A 14,739-nucleotide genomic window follows, 5' to 3' on the forward strand; every position below is an offset into this window, starting at 1 on the left:
AATAAAAAATAAGCATTGACATGAATACAGGTCAACCATCTTTGGATATTACACAAACGAAGCATCATAAGAGAAAAACCTCTAACAGATTTCAATTTAAGATGAGTAGCAGAATTGAGAACCGGCGGGTGACGTCACTGTTTCTGTGGCAACCACAGGCGTCAGCACCACCTCGGACTCCACGAGTGCGCAGCAATTCTTTCTGCGCCCGCTGGACATAAAAAATAAAAAAATAAAAAAATAAAAAAAAGCCCCGTTTCGCTGCGATTGTAAACGAGTGCAATGGGGGGCTGTTTATGGAGCACAACAACCATCATAAATGCGCGCATCTGCCGACTGCGTGTCTACGTACCGTAGCGGAGCTAGGACGCGTTCAAGCCCGGAGGAGCGCCGCCTGTCTTGGGCCATCAACCGCTGCAACCACCGCTGACTTTTGGAGCCAACATGGCCGAGGACGACAGCGAGTGGGTGGTGGAGAGCATCGTGGGTTACCTGGGAAGTCCCGAATGGGTCATTCCCGTCACGGATTTCATGGAGCACAAATGTACAGGTGAGTTTTAAGGCACATTGGGTCGTTTTCTGAGCTTTGTTTATGTTAGCACGGGAGCTCCATTAGCCTCCATTGTGGCTCCAGTGGGTAACGCTACTATTGCTCATGGAGCGATGTTTATCTGTATTAAGCTGGCATTTTGACGCCAATTAGCATTGTAATTCAAAATGTAAAAAATATTTCACAATATTTTCATAAAGCATTTAAAGCAATGCGAGTGATTAAATGCAGCAATTAATTGTTAAAATTAGAATGAAAAACTCGAGCGTCATTAGCCACTACCTCCTGTAGCTTCCGTGGCTGAGGCTAATAATGCTAAAGTGGGGTGCGAGGTTTATCTGAATGGTAATTTACATTTTGCCACCTAAACGTTAAAAATGCACATGGATGACTGGCATTAATTTGTCTTACATTTGACATTTTGGTGGGAAAAAATATTAATTAATTAAAGGCGCAATTATCATTAGCAACTACCCCCATTAGCTTACATTTTGACTCGTGGCTAAAGTTAATAATTATATGCTTTGTTTTACAATTAACACTGTGGCATAAATTAACCTTATAATTTAAAATTTTAAAATATTTGACATTTTCTCAAATAATCCAAAGATACATTAGGGATACATTTAGCAATTCGGAATGAAATTAAGATAAAGAGTAAAAAGATTACGAACCAACCACCTCCGCTAGCCGCAATCTTGGCTCAGTGGCTAAAGCTAATGCTAACGCCATGCTCTCTATAAAGTTAAACATCTTGGTGCCAATTAGCGTATTTTCTAAAATATTTTACAGCATTTTTAGCCCACTCACTGTGTCTGCTAAATTAAACTTCTTTTTTCTTTTTAAAACAAAACAAGGTGAATAAAATGTGAATTTGGACACACTCTGACTAATATACATGTCGTTACTTTTCAGTGTTTGATGATGAAGATGAAAATAAGTTAGCGTACACGGAAATCCATCAGCAGTATAAGAAGTTGGTGAGTATAGTTTTTTTTTTCTTTCTTTTTACATGCATTGCTAACAAATATGGAAAAAACAAAATTTAGTAAGTGTATATTAATGATATTAGTATAAGTAAATGAAATATTCTATTTTTTTATAACTACATAAATAAGACTTTCCCAAACTGTTTCACAAAACCCTTGGGTGCATTTTTTTTTCTTCACTTGTACATTCATCATTATTTTCTTTTGCAGGTTGAGAAGCTGTTGGAGAATTACATGCAGGAGGTGGGCATCAATGAGCAGCAGTTTTTGGATGCGTGCACCTCCCCTTTCGCCAAGTCCAAAACAGTGCAGGTACACTAAACTCCACCTAACCTCAAAACCTGAGGCCTATAAATGTCACATAAACAAGAGAAAGCAAAACACCAAACTTTTTTTTTCTTCTTCTTCTTCAGTCTGTCTTCCAACCAGTCCTGGCCACAGATGACTTCCAAATTTTCCGCTCCCTGATGGTCCAGAAGAATATGGAGCTGCAGCTTCAGGCCCTCCGGGTGATCAAAGAGAGGAATGGTAAGTTTGGCGTTGCACACTTTTACAAACTTTTTGAACTGTTGACAGGTCGTTGAAACCAAAACAATGTTAAGCTAACCCATCCCTCCATCACGCAAGGAGCGCTTCCCGATTGCCTGACCGACGGCGACGACGTGATGACGGAGCTGCAGCAGCAAGAGATGAAGATCCTGCAGGAGGTCCTCAAGTACGTTTTAATGTAGTTATAATAACTCCAGCAGTGTGCCTTTCAAGCACCTAAGATAAATATGAATTACCACACAAATCCATGTTGCCAAATAAGCAGATGCTAGGCTAAATAAGTGCATTTCTACATGAGTAATGATCTCCTGGCCTGCTCTCCTGATGGGATTTAGTGAACGACATCCTGACCCAGAAGAGAAGTCCACTTTAAGCTACTTAGTCTCGGGCTAATTTCAGTGCGAGTCATTGACACTAGTAGCAAGCCGCTACTGAGGAAGAATGACTATTTATTTATTTATTTATTTATTTATTTATTTATTTTTAATCCATTTTGTCCTACCTGGATGCTCATCGACTTAGAGGCTTCCCAAATCCAAATGTCCACCATCCACTTCTTTGATACCCAAAATCAACTTTAAATACAATTTTATCTCTGTAAGTACTATATTGGGGGATAAAACAAATAATAATAATTATAATAATAATAATTAAAAAAAGAATACCAACTTTAAATACAATTTTATCTCTGTAAGTACTATTTTGGGGGATAACACAAATAATAATAATTATTATTATAATAATAATTTAAAAACAAAAGGATATTCTTGATTTTTAGAAAGAAAAAACATTACAAAATTTGTGAAAAAAAACCACACCCCCAAATATTTTTAAGAATTTTGATTTAAAACAAGAAAATAACACTAAATTAAAATACATAGAAAAAATATTCTATTTTGAAGGTGAAAACAAATCTTAGAAATACTTGATTTTTTAAATCTTTATTTAACAAAAAGAAAACATTCTATTATTGGAATTAAAAAGACAAAAAGAAAACAGAGAAACTTGATTTTTATCCAACACAAAAAAAAAATAAAAAAATTGGTTGATAAAAAGATAAAACTCAATCATTGAATATATCATATATTCATCAGACGAGGGCTTGTGGCGTAATATGAAACACACAAAAAACATTTGATTGTTTTTGACAAAATGAGCAATTTAAAAAAAGGAAAAAAAAACTGCAAAAAAAACACACACACAAGTTACCTTGGTCTTTGTTGAAGTGGTAAAACAAAAATATTTTTTGCTCCACAAGGCTGTTGTGAGTAAACGCTATCTATCCTTCTGTCTCGGTCAGAAAGTCCAAAGAGGAGTACGAGGAGGAAATGTCATGGAGGTTCCTGCTGGAGGAGGAACGTGCATGTTCGACCTCCGCCGGTGAAGCACAAGATGACGTCTCTGCCAAGGTAAAACTGCAATTTCAAATTAGACCAGTTTTGCAGGCTGACAGTTACCAGTGTTATGGGATTGAATTTTTTGTTTTCCTCCACCAGGCTGACAACAGTGGCACAAACTCTCACCGAGCACAAACATTGAATGGGAAGAGTACATCCACGCAGTCCAATCAGGTCGCCAACTGAACAGCATCTCTCACATTACACCACACCAGTAATCAACTTGTGCCTCATAAGAATCTTAGCTCTCCAAGTACTGCGGGCAATATTCCCTGAGTCAGAGTTTTTCTTTTCTTAAAAAACAAAAACAAAAGACAACCATGCCCTCACTCGTGGTGAAGAAGAAGCTGAGCCAAAAGGCAAAGCTCTCGTTTTACCAGTCGATCAACGTTCTTTACCCTCACCTATGGTCACGAGCTGTGGGTCGTGACCAAAGACCAAGATCCCGGGTACAAGCGGCCAAAATGAATTTCCTTCGCAGGGTGTCCGGGCTCTCCCTCAGAGATAGGGTGAGCAGCTTGGTCATCCGGGAAGGACTCGGGGTTGAGCCGCTGCTCCTCCGAATGGAGAGGAGCCAGTTGAGGTGTCTCAGGCATGTGATTCGGATGCCTCCTGGACGCAATAGTTAGGTGTGTTTTATTTATTTATTTATTTTTAATACGACCATGTGACCTAAGGCGTTTTTTTTTTGTTTTTTTTAAACGACCAAGTATAGTAGGCGTCTTGTTTTATTTTATTTTTTTTTAATTTTTTTTAACCAACCAAGTATAGTAGGAGTTTTTTTTTTATTTGTTTTGTTTTAACGACCATGATTAGTCAGGCATTTTTTTAAACGACCTTATATAGTCGGGCATTTTTTTTTTTTTAAACGACCATGTATAGTAAGGTTTTTTTATGTATATTTTTTTAAACGACCAAGTATAGTAGGCTTTTTTTTATTTTTTATTTTTATTTTTTTAAACGGTCATGATTACAGGCATTTTTCTTTTTTAAACGACCATGTATAGTAAGGTGTTTTTTTTTTTTTTGTTTTTTAAACGACCCTGGATAGTCAGGTTTTATTTTTGTTTTTGTTTTTGTTTTAAATGACCATGTATAGTAAGGCTGTTTTTTTTGTTTTTTTTTTGTTTTCTTCTTTAAACGACCATGATTAGTCAGGCATTTTTATAAACGACCATATATAGTCAGGCATTTTTTTTTTTTAACGACCATGTATAGTAAGTCTTATTTATTTTTTTTTATTTTATTTTTTTTTTTTTAAACGACCAAGTTATACAGCTTATTTTTATTTTATTTTTAACAACCATGATTAGTCAGGCATTTTTTTTAAACGACCATGTATAGTAAGGCGTTTAAAAAAAAAAAAAAAAATTATTATTTTTTTAAACGACCATGATTAGTCAGGCTTTTTTTTCCAAACGACCATGTATAGTAAGGCTTTTTTGTTTTTTAAATGACCATGATTAGTCAGGCATTTTTTTAAACGACCATGTATAGTAAGGCGTTTTTTTTTTTGTTTTTTTTTTAAACGCCGTTTTTTTTTTTTTTTTTTTTTTTTTTTTTTTTTTTTAACGGCCATGATTAGTCAGGCATTTTTTCCCAAACGACCATGTATAGTAAGGCTTTTTTTTTCTTTTTTTAAACAACCATGTATAGTAAGGCGTTTTTTTTGTTGTTTTTTTTTAAACGACGTTTTTTTTTTTTTTTTAAACGACCATGATTAGTCAGCCATTTTTTTCAAATGACCATGTATAGTAAGGCGTTTTTTTTTGTTTTTTTTAAAACGACCATGATTAGTCAGGCGTTTTTTTTTAAACGACCATGTATAGTAAGGCGTTTTTTTTTCTTGTTGTTTTTTTTTTTGTTTGTTTTTTAAACGGCCATGATTAGTCAGGCTTTTTTTTTTCCCAAACGACCATGTATAGTAAGGCTTTTTTTTTTTTTTTTTTTTTTTTTTTTTAAACGGCCATGATTCGTCAGGCTTTTTTTTTCCAAACGACCATGTATAGTAAGGCGTTTTTTGTTGTTGTTTTTTTAAACGACCATGTATAGCAGGGGTGGCAAACTGCAGTCCTCGAGGGCCGGAGTCCTGCAGGTTTTATAGATTTCCCTACTCGAAGTGCAGCTGATTCCAATTAACAGGCTCGTTACCAGGCTTCTGCAGAGCTTGCTGATGAGCTGATCATGAATCAGCTGTGTTGAAGAAGTGAAATAACCAAAACCTGAAGGACTGCGGCCCTCGAGGACCGGATCTCGCCACCCCTGATGTATAGTAAGGCGTTTTTTTGTTGTTCCTGTTGCTGTTTTAAACGACCATGTAAAGTAAGGCGTTTTTTTTTGTTTTTGTTTTTAAACGGCCATGATTAGTCAGGCTTTTTTTTTTTAACGACCATGTATAGTAAGGTGTTTTGTTTTTTTTTTTTTAAACGACCATCTATAGTAAGGCGTTTTTTTTTTTTAACGACCATGTATAGTAAGGCGTTTTTTTTTGTTTTTTTTTAAACGACCATGTATAGTAAGGCGTTTTTTTGTTTTAAACGACCATGTATAGTAAGGCGTTTTTGTTGTTGTTTGTTTTTTTAAATGACCATGTATAGTAAGGCGTTTTTTTTTTACGACCATGTATAGTAAGGCGTTTTTTGTTTTTGTTTAAACGACCATGTATAGTAAGGCGTTTTTTTTTTTTTTACGACCATGTATAGTTAGGCGTTTTTTTTTGTTTTTTTTTAAACGACCATGTATAGTAAGGCGTTTTTTTTTTGTTTTTTTAACGACCATGTATAGTAAGGCATTTTTTTTTTGTTTTTTTAACGACCATGTATAGTAAGCCGTTTTTTTTTTTTAACAACCATGTATAGTTAGGCGTTTTTTTTTTTTTTTTTTAAATGACCATGTATAGTAAGGCGTTTTTTTTTTTTTTTTTTAAATGACCATGTATAGTAAGGCATTTTTTTTTTTTTTTTAAACGACCGTGTATAGTAAGGCGTTTTTTTTTTTTTTTTTAAACGACCATGTATAGTAAGGCGTTTGTTTTTGTTTTTTTAACGAGCATGTATAGTTAGGCGTTTTTTTGTTTTGTTTCATAAACGACCATGTATAGTAAGGCGTTTTTTGTTTGTTTTTTTAAACGACCATGTATATAGTAAGGCGTTTTTTTTTTTTTAAATGACCATGTATAGTAAGGCGTTTTTTTTTTGTTTTTTTCAACGACCATGTATAGTAAGGCGTTTTTTTTGTTTTTTTTTTAACGACCATGTATAGTAAGGCGTTTTTTGTTTTTGTTTAAACGACCATGTATAGTAAGGCGTTTTTTGTTTTTGTTTAAACGACCATGTATAGTAAGGCGTTTTTTGTTTTTTTTAACGACCATGTATAGTTAGCCGTTTTTTTTTTTTTGTTTTTTTTTAACGACCATGTATAGTAAGGCGTATTTTTTATTTTTTTTTTAAACGACCATGTAGTAAGGCGTTTTTTTGTTTTTTTTTAACGACCATATATAGTTAGGCGTTTTTTTTTTGTTTGTTTCATAAACGACCAGTAAGGCGTTTTCTGTTTGTTTTTTTAAACGACCATGTATAGTAAGGCGTTTTTTTTTTTTTACGACCATGTATAGTAAGGCGTTTTCTGTTTGTTTTTTTAAACGACCATGTATAGTAAGGCGTTTTTTTTTTTTTACGACCATGTATAGTAAGGCGTTTTTTTTTTTTTTTAACGACCATGTATAGTAAGGCGTTTTTTTTCTTTTTTTTCAACGACCATGTATAGTAAGGCGTTTTTTTTTTTTTTTTTTTAAATGACCATGTATAGTAAGGCATTTTTTATTTTTTTTTAAACGACCGTGTATAGTAAGGCGTTTTTGTTTTTTTTTAAACGACCATGTATAGTAAGGCATTTGTTTTGTTTTTTTTAACGACCATGTATAGTTAGGCGTTTTTTTGTTTTGTTTCATAAACGACCATGTATAGTAAGGCGTTTTTTGTTTGTTTTTTTAAACGACCATGTATAGTAAGGCGTTTTTTTTTTTTTTTTTACGACCATGTATAGTAAGGCGTTTTTTTTTTTTTTAACGACCATGTATAGTAAGGCGTTTTTTTTCTTTTTTTTCAACGACCATGTATAGTAAGGCGTTTTTTTTCTTTTTTTTTTAACGACCATGTATAGTAAGGCGTTTTTTTGTTTTTTTTAAATGACCATGTATAGTAAGGCGTTTTGTTGTTTTTTTTTTTAAATGACCATGTATAGTAAGGCATTTTTTTTTTTTTTTTAAACGACCGTGTATAGTAAGGCGTTTTTGTTTTTTTTTAAACGACCATGTATAGTAAGGCATTTGTTTTGTTTTTTTTAACGACCATGTATAGTTAGGCGTTTTTTTGTTTTGTTTCATAAACGACCATGTATAGTAAGGCGTTTTTTGTTTGTTTTTTTAAACGACCATGTATAGTAAGGTGTTTTTTTTTGTTTTTTTTTAAACGACCATGTATAGTAAGGCGTTTTTTTTGTTGTTTGTTTTTTTAAATGACCATGTATAGTAAGGCGTTTTTTTTTTTTTTTCAACGACCATGTATAGTAAGGCGTTTTTTTTGTGTTTTTTTTTAACGACCATGTATAGTAAGGCGTTTTTTGTTTTTGTTTTAACGACCATGTATAGTAAGGCGTTTTTGTTTTTTTTAACGACCATGTATAGTTAGCCGTTTTTTTTGTTTTGTTTTTTTTAACGACCATGTATAGTAAGGCGTATTTTTCATTTTTTTTTTAAACGACCATGTAGTAAGGCGTTTTTTTGTTTTTTTTTAACGACCATATATAGTTAGGCGTTTTTTTTTTGTTTGTTTCATAAACGACCAGTAAGGCGTTTTTTGTTAGTTTTTTTAAACGACCATGTATAGTAAGGCGTTTTTTTTTTTTTTTAACGACCATGTATAGTAAGGCGTTTTTTTTTTTTTTAACGACCATGTATAGTAAGGCGTTTTTTTCTTTTTTTTCAACGACCATGTATAGTAAGGCGTTTTTTTTATTTTTTTTAACGACCATGTATATAAGGCGTTTTTTTTTTTTTTTAAATGACCATGTATAGTAAGGCGTTTTTTTTTTTTTTTTAAATGACCATGTATAGTAAGGCATTTTTTATTTATTTTTTTAAACGGCCGTGTATAGTAAGGCGTTTTTTTTTTTTTTTTTAAACGACCATGTATAGTAAGGCGTTTTTTTTTTTTTTTTTTAACGACCATGTATAGTAAGGCGTTTTTTTTTTTTTAACGACCATGTATAGTAAGGTGTTTTTTTTTTTTTTTTAAATGACCACGTATAGTAAGGCGTTTTTTTTTTTTTTTAAATGACCATGTATAGTAAGGCATTTTATATATTTTTTTTTAAACGACCGTGTATAGTAAGGCGTTTTTGTTTTTTTTTAAACGACCATGTATAGTAAGGCGTTTGTTTTGTTTTTTTTAACGACCATGTATAGTTAGGCGTTTTTTTGTTTTGTTTCATAAACGACCATGTATATTAAGGCGTTTTTTGTTTGTTTTTTTAAACGACCATGTATAGTAAGGCGTTTTGTTTTTTTTAACGACCATGTATAGTAAGGTGTTTTTTTGTTTTTTTTTAACGACCATGTATAGTAAGGCGTTTTTGTTGTTGTTTGTTTTTTTAAATGACCATGTATAGTAAGGCGTTTTTTTTTTTTTTTTCCAACGACCATGTATAGTAAGGCGTTTTTTTTGTGTTTTTTTTTAACGACCATGTATAGTAAGGCGTTTTTTGTTTTTGTTTTAACGACCATGTATAGTAAGGCGTTTTTTGTTTTTTTTAACGACCATGTATAGTTAGCCGTTTTTTTTTTTTTTTTAACGACCATGTATAGTAAGGCGTATTTTTTATTTTTTTTTTAAACGACCATGTAGCAAGGCGTTTTTTGTTTTTTTTTTAACGACCATATATAGTTAGGCGTTTTTTTTTTGTTTGTTTCATAAACGACCAGTAAGGCGTTTTTTGTTATTTTTAAACGACCATGTATAGTAAGGCGTTTTTTTTTTTTTTTTAACGACCATGTATAGTAAGGCGTTTTTTTTTTTTTTTTTAACGACCATGTATATAAGGCGTTTTTTTTTTTTTTTTTAAATGACCATGTATAGTAAGGCGTTTTTTTTTTTTTTTTTAATGACCATGTATAGTAAGGCATTTTTTTTTTTTTTTAAACGACCATGTATAGTAAGGCGTTTGTTTTGTTTTTTTTAACGACCATGTATAGTTAGGCGTTTTTTTGTTTTGTTTCATAAACGACCATGTATAGTAAGGCGTTTTTTGTTTGTTTTTTTAAACGACCATGTATAGTAAGGCGTTTTTTTTTTTTTAACGACCACGTATAGTAAGGTGTTTTTTTTGTTTTTTTTAAACGACCATGTATAGTAAGGCGTTTTTGTTGTTGTTTGTTTTTTTAAATGACCATGTATAGTAAGGCGGTTTTTTTTTTTTTTTTCAACGACCATGTATAGTAAGGCGTTTTTTTTGTGTGTTTTTTTAACGGCCATGTATAGTAAGGCGTTTTTTGTTTTTGTTTAAACGACCATGTATAGTAAGGCGTTTTTTGTTTTTTTTAACGACCATGTATAGTTAGCCGTTTTTTTTTTTGGTTTTTTTTTAACGACCATGTATAGTAAGGCGTATTTTTTTTTTTTTTTTTAAACGACCATATATAGTTAGCCGTTTTTTTTTGTTTGTTTCATAAACGACCAGTAAGCCGTTTTTTTGTTTGTTTTTTTAAACGACCATGTATAGTAAGGCATTTTTTTTTTTTTTTAACGACCAGTAAGCCGTTTTTTTGTTTGTTTTTTTAAACGACCATGTATAGTAAGGCATTTTTTTTTTTTTTAACGACCATGTATAGTAAGGCGTTTTTTTTTTGTTTTTTTTAAACGACCATGTATAGTAAGGCGTTTTGTTTTTGTTTTTTTAAATGACCATGTATAGTAAGGCATTTTTTTTTTTTTTTTTTAAACGACCGTGTATAGTAAGGCGTTTTTTTTTTTTTTTTAAACGACCATGTATAGTAAGGCGTTTGTTTAGTTTTTTTTAACGACCATGTATAGTAAGGCGTTTGTTTTGTTTTTTTTAACGACCATGTATAGTTCGGCGTTTTTTTGTTTTGTTTCATAAACGACCATGTATAGTAAGGCGTTTTTTGTTTGTTTTTTTAAACGACCATGTATAGTAAGGCGTTTTTTTTTTGTAACGACCATGTATAGTAAGGTGTTTTTTTTGTTTTTTTTTAAACAACCATGTATAGTAAGGCGTTTTTTTTGTTGTTTGTTTTTTTAAATGACCATGTATAGTAAGGCGTTTTTTTTTTTTTTTTTCAACGACCATGTATAGTAAGGCGTTTTTTGTGTGTGTTTTTTTAACGACCATGTATAGTTAGCCGTTTTTTTTTATTTATTTTTTTTAACGACCATATATAGTTAGGCGTTTTTTTTTTGTTTGTTTCATAAACGACCAGTAAGGCGTTTTTTTGTTTGTTTTTTTAAACGACCATGTATAGTAAGGCGTTTTTTTTTTTTTTTTAACGACCATGTATAGTAAGGCGTTTTTTTTTGTTTTTTTTAAATGACCATGTATAGTAAGGCATTTTTTTTTTTTTTTTTAAACGACCGTGTATAGTAAGGCGTTTTTTTTTGTTTTTTTTAACGACCATGTATAGTAAGGCGTTTGTTTTGTTTTTTTTAACGACCATGTATAGTTAGGCGTTTTTTTGTTTTGTTTCATAAACGACCATGTATAGTAAGGCGTTTTTTGTTTGTTTTTTTAAACGACCATGTATAGTAAGGCGTTTTTTTTTTTTTTACGACCATGTATAGTAAGGCGTTTTTTTTGTTGTTTGTTTTTTTAAATGACCATGTATAGTAAGGCGTTTTTTTTTTTTTTTCAACGACCATGTATAGTAAGGCGTTTTTTTTTTTTTTTTTTTTAACGACCATGTATAGTAAGGCGTTTTTTGTTTTTGTTTAAACGACCATGTATAGTAAGGCGTTTTTTGTTTTTTTTAACGACCATGTATAGTTAGCCGTTTTTTGTTTTTGTTTTTTTAAACGACCATGTATAGTAAGGCGTTTTTTTTTTTTTTACGACCATGTATAGTAAGGCGTTTTTTTTGTTGTTTGTTTTTTTAAATGACCATGTATAGTAAGGCGTTTTTTTTTTTTTTTTCAACGACCATGTATAGTAAGGCGTTTTTTTTTTTTTTTTTTTAACGACCATGTATAGTAAGGCGTTTTTTGTTTTTGTTTAAACGACCATGTATAGTAAGGCGTTTTTTGTTTTTTTTAACGACCATGTATAGTTAGCCGTTTTTTGTTTTTGTTTTTTTTTAACGACCATATATAGTTAGGCGTTTTTTTGTTTTGTTTCATAAACGACCATGTATAGTAAGGCGTTTTTTGTTTGTTTTTTTAAACGACCATGTATAGTAAGGCGTTTTTTTTTTTTAACGACCATGTATAGTAAGGTGTTTTTTTTGTTTTTTTTAAACGACCATGTATAGTAAGGCGTTTTTGTTGTTTGTTTTTTTAAATGACCATGTATAGTAAGGCGTTTTTTTTTTTTTTCAACAACCATGTATAGTAAGGCGTTTTTTTTGTGTGTTTTTTTAACGACCATGTATAGTAAGGCGTTTTTTGTTTTTGTTTAAACGACCATGTATAGTAAGGCGTTTTTTGTTTTTTTTAACGACCATGTATAGTTAGCCGTTTTTTTTTTATTTTTATTTTTTAACGACCATGTATAGTAAGGTGTTGTTTTTTTTTTTTTTTTAAACGACCATGTATAGTAAGGCGTTTTTTTTGTTGTTTGTTTTTTTAAACGACCATGTATAGTAAGGCGTTTTTTGTTTGTTTTTTTAAGCGACCATGTATAGTAAGGCATTTTTTTTTTTTTTTAACGACCATGTATAGTAAGGCGTTTTTTTTTTTGGTTTTTTTAAACGACCATGTATAGTAAGGCGTTTTTTTTTTTTTTTTTTAAATGACCATGTATAGTAAGGCATTTTTTTTTTTTTTTTTAAACGACCGTGTATAGTAAGGCGTTTTTGTTTTTTTTTTCAAACGACCATGTATAGTAAGGCGTTTGTTTTGTTTTTTTTAACGACCATGTATAGTTCGGCGTTTTTTTGTTTGTTTTTTTAAACGACCATGTATAGTAAGGCGGTTTTTTTTTTTAACGACCATGTATAGTAAGGTGTTTTTTTTGTTTTTTTTTAAACAACCATGTATAGTAAGGCGTTTTTTTTGTTGTTTGTTTTTTTAAATGACCATGTATAGTAAGGCGTTTTTTTTTTTTTTTTTCAACGACCATGTATAGTAAGGCGTTTTTTTTGTGTGTTTTTTTAACGACCATGTATAGTTAGCCGTTTTTTTTAATTTTTTTTTTTTAACGACCATGTATTGTAAGGCGTATTTTTTTTTTTTTTTTTAACGACCATGTATAGTAAGGCGTCTTTTTTTTTTTTTTTAAATGACCATGTAGTAAGGCGTTTGTTGTTTTTTTAAACGACCGTGTATAGTAAGGCGTTTTTTTTTTTTTTTTTAAATGACCATGTATAGTAAGGCGTTTTTTTTTGTTTTTTTTTAAACGACCGTGTATAGTAAGGCGTTTTTTATTTTTTTAAACGACCATGTATAGTTAGGCGTTTTTTTTTTTTGTTTCATAAACGACCATGTATAGTAAGGCGTTTTTTATTTTTTTAACGACCATGTATAGTAAGGCGTCTTTATTCTTTTTTTTCAACGACCATGGATAGTAAGGCTTTTTTTTTTATTTTTTTTTTAACGACCATGTATAGTAAGGTTTTGTTTTTTTTGTTTTTTTAACGACCATGTATAGTAAGGCGTTTTTTTTTTTTTTTTTAAACGACCATGTACAGTAAGGATTCTTATTTTTTTAAACGTTTGATTTTAATATGATCTTTTTTTTTTATTGTATTGTTTATTTTGATAGGAAAAATTCATTACACACACAAAAAAAATTGTTTTAATCAAAATTCAGCAATACAACCTTAAAAAAATTGACACTACAATGACACTATACTTTTAATTGTTGTGCAGGGGAATAGCAAAACATCCCAAAACGCAGACAGCAAGTTGGCAGTCACAGCAGATGTGAAGCATGCGGAAAAAAGCAGCTCGTCGTCTTCTTCTTCGTGTCATACGAGCATTCCTGGTAAAAGCAGCAACATTTGTGGCATATGTTGATGCAACATGTTTTATAATGTGAGCCAACGCGCACGCAGGCGGCGTCAGTGCCGGCATGGAAGCCCGAGTCGTGCCGCCCGTCAGAGTGCCCGTCAGTTCCGAGCAATCTTGGCTGGAGGAAGCGCACAGGGAGGCCGGATTCGCTCAACCTTACACTGTGAGTCCGATGGGGGCACTTCATTTAGGACACCTGCAAAAAAAACAAACAAAAAAAAAAAACAAACACATTTTGTCCAACACAGCTGAATGAAGCAAAGCAAAATATGACAGTGTAATTTAAAAAAATATATAAATCTGACTGAAATATTTATTTCTGCATTCAAAAAATATACATTTAATATTAATCTATATAATCAAAATAAATGGTGTCTATTGTCTAATACAATATTCAGTAGTCATTTAATTTAACTGAAGATCAACAAATATTGTGGTTAAAAAGAGCCAAAACAAATGTCAAAAAATAAATACATAAATAAATTTTATATATACATATATATATATATATATATATATATATATATATATATACATATATACATATACATATATATATATATATATATATATATATATATATATATATATATAAATTGGTAACTTTTTCAAATTTTGTAGCTTTAATTGGAAAAAAAATTTTTTTAGTTTCTTCTAATAATTATTAGATAAAAATATTTTGAAAATGATTTGTTTGTAATGGTGAAAATTATACATTTTTTTTTTTTTTTTTTACAATTAAACCTTAAAAAAAGAACAATTAAATGAAAGAATAAATTTTAAAAAATCTGAAAGGCTGTTTTTTTATTTATATATTAAATGAAAACTATTCCTAATATTAATATTTAGTAACATAAAATGGGACAAAATAATATCTATGACTTTTATAATTAATAACTTTTTTTTTTTTGGAATCATCAAAATATCACATAAAAAAAAAAAAAAATATATATATATATATATATATATATATATATATATTCATATATAAATAAAATACGCAATACAAAAATGAAAAT

General features: G+C 30.8%; 1 protein-coding gene across 4 annotated transcripts in view; it reads left to right on the forward strand.

The window, feature by feature from the left end:
• cfap36 (cilia and flagella associated protein 36) overlaps positions 1-14,739 on the forward strand; it is a 42,963-nt gene that overhangs the window by 26,616 nt on the left and 1,608 nt on the right. For 3 of the 4 annotated variants that reach the window (XM_077496334.1, XM_077496332.1, XM_077496335.1), the window contains 9 exons: positions 358-550; positions 1,466-1,530; positions 1,750-1,851; positions 1,953-2,067; positions 2,167-2,254; positions 3,389-3,497; positions 3,585-3,659; positions 13,580-13,694; positions 13,765-13,883. In XM_077496334.1, the coding sequence (XP_077352460.1) occupies positions 445-550; positions 1,466-1,530; positions 1,750-1,851; positions 1,953-2,067; positions 2,167-2,254; positions 3,389-3,497; positions 3,585-3,659; positions 13,580-13,694; positions 13,765-13,883 (894 nt within the window). In that variant the 5' untranslated portion in view covers positions 358-444. Of the gene's footprint in view, positions 1-135; positions 551-1,465; positions 1,531-1,749; positions 1,852-1,952; positions 2,068-2,166; positions 2,255-3,388; positions 3,498-3,584; positions 3,660-13,579; positions 13,695-13,764; positions 13,884-14,739 lie in introns of those variants that run through there. The other variant, XM_077496336.1, reaches the window with a different exon arrangement.

The sequence above is a fragment of the Festucalex cinctus genome, chromosome 14, assembly GCF_051991245.1.
Source record: "Festucalex cinctus isolate MCC-2025b chromosome 14, RoL_Fcin_1.0, whole genome shotgun sequence".
NCBI lineage: Eukaryota > Metazoa > Chordata > Actinopteri > Syngnathiformes > Syngnathidae > Festucalex > Festucalex cinctus.